Source organism: Euphorbia lathyris, chromosome 5 (assembly GCF_963576675.1).
Source record: "Euphorbia lathyris chromosome 5, ddEupLath1.1, whole genome shotgun sequence".
NCBI classification, from domain to species: Eukaryota; Viridiplantae; Streptophyta; class Magnoliopsida; order Malpighiales; family Euphorbiaceae; genus Euphorbia; species Euphorbia lathyris.
The window spans coordinates 93,190,643-93,203,840 of record NC_088914.1 but is presented as its reverse complement, the minus strand read 5'-3'; the positions used below and the strand labels follow the sequence as shown (position 1 = coordinate 93,203,840).

At 35.0% G+C, this 13,198-nt stretch overlaps 1 protein-coding gene across 1 annotated transcript; it reads right to left on the bottom strand.

Moving 5' to 3' along the window:
• Nucleotides 1-1,493: 1,493 nt before the first annotated feature.
• Nucleotides 1,494-12,778, bottom strand: LOC136230832 (external alternative NAD(P)H-ubiquinone oxidoreductase B3, mitochondrial-like). The gene is made up of 10 exons (XM_066020020.1): nt 12,690-12,778; nt 10,611-10,869; nt 9,202-9,408; nt 6,645-6,895; nt 6,249-6,468; nt 3,991-4,095; nt 2,671-2,934; nt 2,147-2,268; nt 1,658-1,777; nt 1,494-1,581 (listed from the first exon to the last, which is right to left on the bottom strand). Exons 1-10 carry the CDS (start codon nt 12,776-12,778, stop codon nt 1,494-1,496), a joined length of 1,725 nt encoding a protein of 574 aa, XP_065876092.1.
• Between the last annotated feature and the right edge of the window lie 420 nt (nt 12,779-13,198).

Here is a 13,198-nt window from a genome sequence, read left to right as displayed (position 1 = left end):
ATCAGAAAATGACAATAATCGATAACACATTCTTAGACTTTAAAGCTAATGTTGCATCCAAAGAAGTTGAACGCTGTAAGATAGACAGTGAACAAGAAAATTTACTACCGACCAAACCAAGACTCGAACTCGGAAGAAACTAATCGTGTTATATGATCTATATATTCCCGATATCTTTCTTGTGCCCTCGTATTTACATGTATTTCTATTGTTTTTACGTCATCTTCGACTAAGGATACTATAAAACTTGCAGCAAGTTCATCAGCTAGCACACGAAAATGCTCGTGGTGTCCGACTAGTTTAGACATTTTGTATGCGGAAGAGACGCAAGTCGAATTTGATCCCGATTTTATCGTATCAGTTTCAACATAGTATTAAAAACAATTTAGCTTCAGTGTAAGGTAGACCTAGTGAACAAGAAAATTTACTACCGATCAAGCCAAGACTCGAACTCGGAAGAAACTAATCGTGTCATAATCGTGTTATATGATCTATATATTCCCAATATTTTTCCTCTGCCCTCGTATTTACATGTGTTTCTATTGTTTCTATCATCTCCGACTAAGGATCCTGTCGTGGTGTCTGACTGAAGGGTCCCACCATAAGGGTGTATTAGGGTTAGCCTTTCCCAGTCAATTTTTTTTTGGCAAGAGACTGCTCCCAAGAATCGAACTTGGAAGAAACTAATCGTGTTATACGATCTATATATTCTCGATATCTTTCTTGTGCCCTTATATTTACATGTATTTCTATTGTTTCTATCATCCTCGACTAAGGATCCTGTCGTGGTGTCTCACTGAGGGGTCCCACCTAGAGATGGCAACGGGAGTAGTGCCAACTCTAAACACTTACTCGTTTATTTTTTAATTACCCGTACCCTTTACCCTAACGGGTATATGTTTTTCATCCCATATTCGTCCCATTTAATTCACGGGTACCCGCGGGTACCCTTACCTGTTAAAAATAAAGTAGCTTAGTGGTATCACTTAATGGTCGAAAAACAAAAGGTTGGTGTTCAAATCTCACATCTAAAACGCAATAATATTTTTTAATATATAAAAAAGTTATGACGGGTAACGGGTACCCTGGGGTACGAGTAGTTCTATTAGGATCGGGTAGTGCTGGATACCCGCGGGTAGAGTACCCGTTGCCATCCCTAGTCCCACCATAAGGGTGTATTGGGGTAAGCCTTCCCCAGCCAATTTTTTTTGGCAAGAGGCGGCTCCTAAGACTCGAACCAATGACCTCTCGGTCACACGACAACAACGTTTACTGTTGCGCCAAGGCTCACCCTCCTGATAGATGCATCAACCGTAGAAAAAAACATCACAACGAAACAACCGATAAAAATTTATACGGTAAATTCGTCGACAGTAAACATATTCTGCTGCTATAACTTTATTTTCTACTGAAACATACAGAATCTGTAGCAAATACAAGAAAATAAAAGACGAATCGGAGTAAATTCCAGTTATAAAACTTGAAAACCAGTACTAAATTTTACTCGAGTCTCGTCCGAATATAAACCTTCTCGTCCAGTCGCCGACCACCAAATATCTAGTTCTCCAGCTCACTAGTTTACTGCAAGTTTGTTTGAAACGTTTCAGAATTTGCAGCCAACGAAACAACGATGAAATTACACGAGAGAGGGAATCACCTTGCGTAAACAGAGTACCAAAGCCACTGCGAGCTATATCCGATGTTCACCATGTCGCCGGGAAGTTGAGCTGCTGTTTGCTCTCCTCCTAGTGGAGCAAATTGTCCGAAATGTTTGTACCTAAATCGTAACAGGAACGAAATAGAGTTATCGTGTCATAATCGTGTTATTTGATCTTTATATTCCACATTATTATTATTATATATGATAATCGTGTCAAACGAACTGTGTCAGACGGGTTGTCTATGTAAGTCGTTTTGTCATGTCAAAAAAATTCCGTCGCATAAAATTGTTACAGTATTCAAAATTTGTAACGGATTTGGTTTTACTAACGAAATCTCGAAAATGACCGTTACTGATGCTCAGTCCAAAACAAATTGTGTTTTTTAACGCGTTTTTGTCTTATTGTCCGCCGAGTTTTTTTTTTGGGGGTATGATACTGCATATATATAGTAGAGGAATTGAAAGGATAAGAAGCAGATTAATAACCTGAAAGGTTCAAACCGATGGTGACCCGTTCCCCTGACCCTGACAGGACCTTCCGGATACTTTCCGCATTCCTCCATGCGGTTGAAACAATTTGCGAGGTATGCACCTTGTTGAGCAGCAACCTATACAATATGAAACCAAGATAACGAAAATCGTTAACACGAAAAGAAACAAGAAAGGAACTATTAAGGATCTGTTTGGTTCGGTTGTTGCTATTTGTAGTTATTTGTTCGATGTTAGCTGATTTTCTTTCAAAAATAGATATCAACAGTTGCGTTTTAATCTTTACCCGAACACTGTACTGTTTGGAGTAAAAAAGAGCCGCAAAACGGAAAACCAAACAGGCATTAAGAGCCAGTTTGGTTCGTTTACTGTTTGGCGTTCCTAGATATTAGCCGATTTCCTCGAATATAGATATAAGCAGTTGTTTTTCAGTACTAACTAAACACTCTATATCTACTGTGTCGAGTTAAACAACAAAGCGAAGCTACAAACACGAGAAACCAAAGGATAACTAAGTTTACCTGAGCTGTTGCGGGAAGGTTTTTCATTTGAGAATCGACTTCCGATAAAGCCTTTTTAAAAGTTTCTATATCGATCTCTTTCTTATTCGTTCCTTGTGCATTCGCGACCAAATCGTCAAAACTTTTTAGTTTCCCTTTCTGTAAGTAAATGTTTACTTGAGGGTATCTGTTGCAGATGTCACCGATAACTTCTTTAAACTCTTGAACGTCTAGCAATCCGTTCTTATTCTTGTCCGCTCTGCTAAATATCGCTGCTATATCTTCCTGAATGTTCATATCAAGTAATATTCACCAAGGTTGTAAAAAATGTTAGGCAGTACTGGGGCATACACAACCCTCGAGGATTAATCGGATTTGTATTTTTTATTTGTTAATCAACAAATTGTTATATAAATTAAATTAAAATATGTATTATACAATCTAAAAATAATAATATAAAATTTTTTAATATAGAAAACATATATATTTGTAACATATATTTTTAAAAATATGGTTAATTACACTCATGGCCACTGAACTTTACTCATTTTAACATTGTGGCCACTGAACTTTAATTCTTAACAGTATAACCACTGAACTTACATTTTTTAACACCGGTGGCCACTCAACTTTAATTAACTCCTCAAAATGATTGTTAACGACCTCAAAATGAAAATAATCGATAATTAAAGTTGTTTAGAATGGCATTTACCATGAAATCGCATTTTTTATTTTCCAAAATCACCTTTATTGGAGCTTTCTCTCTTCTAACCAAACAACACCCAAATGACCTTAAAACGAAAATTTTCAAGAATTAAAGTTCCTTAAAATATCAGTAACTCTTCAAATTTTTATTTTGAGACGGTCATTTTGAGGCATTGAGTGGCCCCTGATGTTAAAAAATGTAAAGCTCAGTGGTCATACTGTTCAAAATTGAAGTTCAGTGGTCACAATATTAAGTGAGTAAAGTTCAATGGCCATGAGTGTAATTTACCCTTTAAAAATATGCAAATGTCAGAAATTTCAACAATAATATCATTGAAACAATTCAAGAGTGAATTATAATAAAACAAAAAAAAATCACAATAAAAAACGCATTTGTTCATTGTCACTTAGGCGACACCTTGGCGGTCTAGGTGACGTTTAGGTGGCCTAGGCGGCAAAAAATTGCCGAGGGGAAAAAACGTCTAGAGGGACTAATAAGAGAAAATCAAGGCGGATTTTCAATTTTGAGCGCCTAGGCGTTCCAGACGGCCTTGTTTTTGAACGGTGATATTAACTAATTACATGTTTATGTTATCAACCAACAAATAAGAAATAGCCTAAGCTGTCATTATTTACCATGACGCTGCGTTGGTTAATGGTTGCACAGTCGCCGAGAGCATATATGTCGTCACACCCTTCGACCCTCAGCCATTCGTCTGTCGCTAAAACACGCCTATTACCCTGTACTTGAACATGGACAAAAAAAAATTAGGCATAGTATATAAGATCAGGGGCAACTTTACAAGGGGTCATCGAGCCGACTTAAGGAGAAATAAAGAAAATTTATAGGGATAAGGTGTAAAAATACCTCTAACGTTCACAGTTAAGAGCAATTTTACCTTTAGCATCAAGTTGGGTTAATTTAATAATAGAATTGAAAATTAATATTTTTAAATTCGGCGAAATATTTAAATTTTTTTTGTCCAACTCACATAAAATACAGTATATTTTGTGAATTTTTTTTTTAATTTTTTTTTACGTCTAATCATATGATTGTGATATGTTAGTAATTAGTGATAAAATGATACATATGTGAAGTATAGATGATGAGATTCATGATCGTGAAGATAGTTTGATGAATTATTTTTCAAATTGATCCAACTTGTCAACGTTAGGAGTAAAATTGTTCTTGGCTTTCAAAGCTAGGGGTAAAATTGCACCATTTTAGACGTCTTCACGGTCATGAATTTTGTCATTTACACTTCTTTTTTTAAAAAAAAAAAATTAAAGAAAAATCCCCACCAGACCCGGATATGATTCGAACCCATGACCTCCCAAGGTATAGGTAAGCTCTCAACCACTAGGCTAAGAGCTTCACCACTGTCATTTACACTTCATATTTATGTCATTTTATCATTAATTACTAACAGTCTGATGAATTATTTCTCAAATTGGCCCAACTTGTCAATGTTAGAGGTAAAATTGCTCTTAGCTTCCAACGCTAGGGGTAAAATTATACCATTTTAGACGTTTGGGGTAAAATTATTCCGGGATAAGGTACCAAAATAGGCCTATGGTTTTTGAAAAAGTACCAATTTAGGCTCCACGTACAAAATCACACAAATATAGACTTAACATTTAAAAAAGGTACCAATTTAGGCTCGATAACGGAACGAGACACGTCATAAGTTCTGTCAATTGTACATGGAAGGAGAAATCAGAACTTAACGGAGTAATAGGAATGACGTGTCCAACCCGTTATGGAGGTCTAAATTGGTACATTTTTTAAACATTAAGCCTATATTTGTGCTATTTTGTACGTGGAACCTAAATTGATATTCCCAAAAACCATAGGCCTATTTTGGTACCTTATCCCAATTATTCCTGACTATAAACTAGGGGTATTTTTGCACCTTAAACCCTAAAAATTAAATCTCTGGTAGCTTTAGTACGAGTTGGACCTTTCTTAGTTCCGACGCTAAATATAAAATTTATGCCGACAATTACGATGTATTAGAATTTGTATCTAATTTGGTATTTGAACGGAGTTTGGGACGGAAATAACCGTCCTTAATGCTTAGTCACAAAAAAATTCTTTAATTTTATACATTTTCGACCATGAACCCCTAAGGGTCCGTTTGGTATGCCGTAATGCAATGTAATGTAATCAAGGTCGTAATGTAATCAAAGTTGTAATGTAATGGAATGGAATAGTGATTCTATTACCATGTTTGGTTGACAATTATGATGTAATGTAATAACCATTACAATACTTATATTTTCCTAATTAAATGCAATCATAAAATTTTATTTACATAATTAAAATCAACGAAAAATGTGAAAAATCGAAGCGAAATCAAATACAAAATTAGATTAACCGAAATCAATAAATTAGTATATAGTTTTTCGCTTTTTTATATTTTTTTTCGTTTCTTTTAATTTTCATTTACAACATTTTTCACCTTTTTTCTATTTTCTCATTTCTCCGGTTTTTCTTTTTTTTTTCATTTTTCGCATTTTTTCGGTTTTTCGGTTTTTTTTTTTTTCATTTTTCTCGTTTTCAATTTTCATGTTTTTCTACTTTTTGCGTTTTTGACAAGAATGAGAGGTGAGATTTGAGAAATGAGAGGTTAGATGATAATGTAATGAGAATTCAAGTCATTTTTCTATGTAATGGGGATTACAAAGTTTCTTTAACAAAATTTAACTCAATGTTTTCTCATTCCATTACAATGAAATTGTAACATGCAACCAAACATGGTAATGAACCTTCAATGTAATGGTCATTCCATTACGAAGGTCATTACATCTTACCAAACGGCACCTAAGTGTTTTGTTTTGGTTCCGCCACCGACTAAGATCGAATCAAAGATGCAACTAGAAGAGCAACAAACCTGACCAATTTGCTTCATAAATTCCTGAACGACTGGACGAGTAGCAACTCCGGTGGACCAAAGAACCATTCCATAAGGTAAAGATAAATTTTGGCCAGTTTTTATATCTTTTGCGGAAACTTCTTTCTCGGAAATTTTTGTCACCATTGCTCCCGTCTTGACATCAATACCATCTCTCTGAAACTTCGAACGAGCAAATTTAGTGATTCGGGCATCAAACCTGCAAGCAACCAGAGTGGTTAAAGGTATTTAAATCCTTCGAACGGATTTTGACTAATTAAAAATGGATTTTCCGTCGCTACATTCTTCGAACAGATTTTTGCTGATTACCGACAAAAATTTCCGCCGGTAATCCGCGTTACTCGAACATGATCTCGATCAATTCAAATGCCTTACATGTTCAAAATGTGATCACCGGCCTCAAGAAGTGTGATTTTTAGATAGTTTTTGACAGACGGATAGAGGCGAGCCATATCTTGAGATGCAAAGTCATGAAGCTCGGCAGCATATTCGACGCCCGTAGGACCACCACCGACGACTACAAAATGCATGATTCGCTTCTTCTCTTCTTCGCTTATGTTTGGAAGACTCGCTCGCTCGTAACAATCTACGATGTTCCTACGAATCCGCTGAGCATCTTCTATTTCCTGCAAGATGTTAATTAAGTTTAGGAAAAATAATAAATTTCCGGTGTTTTGGCATAGTATTTCCGAGTTTAGAGTGAATTAAGTTCACATTGGCAGACAAAAACAGTCCGCCAATACGAACAACGTGGAGTCAGAGAATATCCGACTCCACTGTGTAATTTGTGGAGCAGATATTCTCTGCTCCGCAAATGCTCTTATGATACACGGAAAAAAGTCTACTTTTCATATAGGTAGTAGCGAAGCCAGAACCAAAAACTCGAGGGTCAATGGATGAAAATTTATTAAAAACTAATGGCTTTTTGGGATATACGTCAACAACGGAAATTTCAACGAAAATTTGTAAGCGATGTCAAATCTAATCTCAATATATGAAATTACCGGGGCAATTATAGACGGAATATTCCGTCAGTAATTCTATTCTTTTGTTTTGATTTATTCAGGGGGGGTCGATAGACACTCCGTGACCCCTTATTCGTCCGCCCCTTTCCCATATTTCGAGTGCTTATGTTGATATGACCAGGCATATTTATGACAGGCACGCCTCGTCAAAGAGCCGACTATGACACCTCCCTATGTAATTCACCACAAATCCAGAAATACTTTGTAATCTGCTGTAAAGCAATAAATATTTTCGTCTTTCACCGCGAATGTGTCAATTTCCCGTAATTTATAACATACGAGAAAATAAGCATGATAAATTTTCGGTGTTTTGGCATAGTATTTCCAGATATAGGGTGCAAAAGAAAAAAAAAATATGAGTTTGGGGTGAATTGAATTCCCATTGCTGGTCATATTGGCGGACAAAAGCAGTCCGCCAATACGAACAACGCGGAGCATATATTCTCTTCTCTGCAAACGCTCTTATGATACACGGAAAAAGTTCCAATTGTCATATAGGTAGTTCCGGAGCCAAAACCAAATACTCGAGAGTCAATGAATGAAAAATTATTAAAAGCTACTAGATTTTTTAGGGTTAATTGCATATACATACTTTGTGATATCGTCGATTTGCAGATGGTACCCTGTGGTTGTAAAATTTTGCATGTTTTTTTTTGGCCAAATTAGGCCATTAACGACCTCAAAATGAAAATGGTTTAATATCATATTTACTATGGAACCATATTTTTTATTTTTCAAAATCATTATTTTGGAGTTTTCTCTCTCTAAACATTAACTTTCTCTTTCATAAAAAAACACCACCTAAATGACCTCAAACTTAAAAAGCTGAAAAATTAAAGTTGTTTAAACTATCATTTAACTCTTGAGATATTTTATTTCGAGATTGTTATTAGCCAAATTCTAACAAAGTGAACTCAAATTCAGAATTTTGCAAACCACATGGTTCCGTATGCAAAAAAAAAAAAAAAACATAGATACCCATTTGCAAATCGGTGAAACCACATTGCATATATCTGTAATCAACCCTTGTTTTTATTGGGATTATGCATAAAAAATGGAAAATTTCATCGAAATTTTGTAAGCGATGTCAACTCCAATCCCAATATATGAAATTGTCGGGGCGATTATCGCAGAATATTCTGTCGGTAATTATATTCTTTTGTTTTGATTTTGTCGCGGATTCGGGAGAAAGGGGTGTGGGGGGTTTGATAGACCCTCCGTGACCCCTTATTCCTCCGCCCCTTTCACATAGATGGGGTGGGGTTAAATACACCATTGGTCACTGAACTTACATAGTTGTCTCAAAATGGTCACTCAATTTCAATTTGTCTCAATAAAATCACTCAATTTTGAGTTTTGTCTCAATTAGGTCACTCTGACAATTTCAATGATTAAAAAGTATCGAAATGATGACATACATGACACGTCTGCATGAGTCAACTCAAATCTCTGACCGAAACGACATATGACATCCACGTGTAGGTTATTTTTTTTCATAAAAATAACCGACATGTGATAGTCTTGTGACGCATACGTGGATGTCATATGTCGTTTCGGTCAGAGATTTGAGTTGACTCATGCAGACATGTCACGTATGTCATTATTTCGATGCTTTTTAATCACCGAAATCGTCATAGTGACCTAATTGAGACAAAACTCAAAGTTGAGTGATTTTATTGAGACAAATTAAAGTTGAGTGACCATTTTGAGATAACCATGTAAGTTCAGTGACCAATGGTGCATTTAACCCATACGGGGTGCTTATACTGGTCAAAAATAGGACTGTGATGCTTGCCTATGAAATTCACCACAAATCCGGAAATACTTTGCAATCTACTGTAAAGTAAGAAATATTTTCATCTTTCGTCACGAATGTGTCAATTCGCCGACGTTAACTCATAACGTACCTTGAGAAAAAAAGCATGTTCCTCAACACCAGGGGTGTTGAAAGTATTTGAAGAAGCTCCCATAGCTACAACTAGAAGATCATAATCCATCGTGAATTCCTCGTCTCCGCCCAAATTCTTATTGTGTTTAGATCGACAATATATTTTTCTTTTTTCCGGATCAATCTTATAACACTCGGCTTCCCTGAAATCAACTTTAAAAGGTTTCTACAAGATAATGAGAAGAAATATAAGAAAAAGTTCTAAGAGCACTCCGTTCGAAAAAACCAGAAAAATGAGAAAAAATAAGAAAAAAACGAGAAAAAAAGTTCTGTTAATATCACATGTTAGTCGGTTTAGATGGCCGCCTAGAGCCTCCAATTTAAGTGGTCTCTAATCCTTAAGGGCGCCTTTAGTCCCAAACATATTTTAATTATAATAATTATTTTAATCTCAATATAATAATATATATTGTCATTTTTTTCAATTATCGCCTCTCAACAAGAATAACACAATAGGAGTCATCTGAAATTTATTTCATAATTTATCTCTTAACACTAAAGGTAAAGTACAAAAAAAACCTTGCAATTTATCCGATTTGCAAACACGGTAAAACTTGTAAAATAGAGATTTGTGATTTATGTAGTTTGCAGTTAAATGATTTATTAGTCAAATTTTTAGTAAATTACACACGTGGTATACAACCTTTATAATTTTTCACACTTTGATGTACAACTTTCAATTGCATACAAAACTGTACAACCTTTTGGTGACCTTCTACTAAAATGTACAACCGGTAATTATGATCGGTCAACACAAAGTCAACCGGCCACGTTAGCAATTTGACCTCTATGAAAGTAAAAAATGCTGACATGACGTGTTGACCGGTTAATTTTTTACTTTTAGGGAGGTTAAATATGTTGACTTTGCGTTGACCGATCACAATTACCGGTTATACACTTTAATGGAAAGTCACCAAAGGTTATATAGTTTTACGTGCAAAATTTAAGGCTATACACCAAATTGTGAAATATGGCAAATGTTGTCCCAAACTTGTTTGATGTGACATTTAAATAACAGTCAAACAAGTATTTTCAAATTTACTGTGTTGTTAATATAGTTAAAAGAAAACTACGAAACTGCTTTAATTTATTGACAAACTTGTTTGGAATGTCTGATGTGACAGTTTAATAACAGTCAAACAAGTATTTTCAAATTTTGGATAACACAGCGCTAAAATTGATCTTGCTTGGAAACGTTAAATTTGAACTATTTCATACGTTAGAGTTAAATCTGCATTCACTTGAAATGTTAGTGCTAAATTTTGCTCCTATCTCGGGTTAAATCTATTAAGCCTAGATCTAACAGCGAGTGACCAAATTCATTTGATCATTCCGGATCCATGTGAACACCTCTATAATTGTATATACCTTGTTGACGATGTTGCGAACAGGTTCGACGATGCTACGAGCTTCGACAGTTCCATTCGTGACACTCGGTAAGAGAGGAGTGAATGCGAAATAGTTGCGAGGCGATACGACATGAACATCATATGATGAACTCTTCAAGTTTTTCAAGAAACTTACACCTGCCCAACCTGTTCCTAGTACTATCACTTTCTTTTTCTTGAATTCATCAGAAGTTTTCGGTTGGTTGCTATCGGAAAAAGCTACTGCTACTCCTCCACCGCTGCAAAAATGCGCAAATTTAGGGGTTAATTGACGAAAATATATTAAAAATTACAGAATTTTTCCGGACTAAGCATCAGCAACGGATGTTTCCGACACGGATTCCGTCGTTGCTGTTAAATCCGCTAAAAATAACAATTAACATAGTAAAATTTTCGGTGAAAAATTTCGTAGTAATTTTTTTCGAGTTGGGAGATTGACGGACCCTTCGTGACCCTATCCTATTACCCCGAGGATAACTTACACGTTCTCAATCAATCAAGGATAATTTTACCCTAAAACCATAAATGGTACAATTGAGAACGTAATATTAGCAAGTTTGACCAATTTTAGATATTAATAATATAACATAACTCTTTCCTCAATCATGATTCTCATTATTACACTCCACCTGTCCATAGGTCGGATCTAACAAGCTTTTATCTAAAAATACTCAGTTCAAGCCCAGTCCGTTGTTAATTTAGACGGGTCCGGACTAGACTTGCGTTTAAAAATCAAATCTCAAATCCAGCTGATATAAGCTATACATAACTTTTAATTGTAATAAAATTTATTTTTAAAAATAAATATTCAATATATAAATGCATTAATTAATATTAAAAGGACAGTGCAGGTTTGCCCGTGCTACTTTTATCAATTCCGAATATATCTAAAAAATAAGTGGGCTTTAGCGGGCGTGAGCCTAAGATCAAATTTCCTTGTCCAATCACGGCCCATGGGACACGGGTCGAACGGCCCGGGCTGTGGACAGATCTACCCATCAATAACACGAGTGATACGTGTGTACACACATGACATCATGTGCGGGACATCTTGTCCGGATTCTTACCACGCGTGGACCCAGAAAAAAAATTCAAATATTTTGTTGAGTGACATTTCATCGACACACCTATTCTGAAACCGTAAAAAAACATAAAATATTTTATAGACGCTAGACGAAATAAGAGATAAAAAGCTCTTGATAGATAAAATTATACTTAAAAGTATAAAATAGAAATTTGAGTCTATTTTAGATCTAAAATATCATATTATTTGGTCACCTTTTAGGTCCGAATAAGTATTATAAGTGTATTTATAATAAAAAAATAGATAAAAAGCATCATTAGGCCCTTGATTTTTCATTTTTTGGTTCATTAAGCCCTTGATCTTTTATTTGGATACATTAAACCCTTGATCATTTATTTTTGGTCTCATTAAGCCTTTTATGACCAAAAAAATTAATTTTCAACATAAAATTCGGTTAACAGACAGATATTCATTGCACCTGCATTCGAAATTTGTATTTTTTACTGTTTGAATGCAGTTTTGGATGTGTAATGTGATTGTAGAAAAACTGTAAAAACCTTAATTCAACCTGTAAAAAATAATTTTTTTTAATAATTTCAAATACAGATGAAGTTAATAACATATTTTTTGCAGAATTAAATATTTATAACTTACTAATTTGGTCACAAAGGGCCGACCAAAAATAAATGATCAGGAGTTTAATGTATCCAAATAAAAGCTCAAGAGCTTACTGAATCAAAAATTGAAAGATCAGGAGCCTAATGATGTTGTTTGCCTGAAAAACATAATATATATATATATATATATATATATATATATATATATATATATACACTGGTGCAGAACACCTATGCCCAGGGCCGACTCTGCTTTCTGTTGAACCAACCGATATATAGACAACGGGTGCAGAACACCTAAATGATGTCTAAAGTTGATCAAACTTGCCAACTTTAGACCTTCAATTCTATCATTTACGACGTTAGATATAAAATTGCTCTTAACGGACAACAATCACGATACAATTTAGATAATAACCTGAGAGTGGAGACAAGGAGAAGTTTAAATACAGTAGGATGATCATGAAAAGCTCTGTGAATTCTCTCATAATAATTAAAACCTCTCATATTCTTCTGTAAAATCAACTTTTTTTTTTCTTTCTTTTTTAGGGAAAATAAATGAGAATATGTAAACTTCAAATTTTAGTTTACAGATCCATAAAATGTGAGCTATTAGTATGTTCAAGGCTGTGCTTGAAACTAGCTATAACTGTCTGTAAAAATCACTATGTATGCTCTATTTTTAAGCAAAACATTATACTCTATTTCTTGTATTTTTACTATCTACCCTCTTTAACTTCAACTTTGTTTTAAGGAATAATTAGTATAGATCAGGGGTGTTCAAACTTGGGTTGGGTGGGTTACAATTATATTTTACCCAACCCATGTAAGGATACTACTTCCAGGCCGACTCTGAGCATAGGTCCGGGGTGCGCCGGCCTAGGACCCAAGGCTGGAGGGGGGTCCAAATTTTTTTTTAGCCTTTAT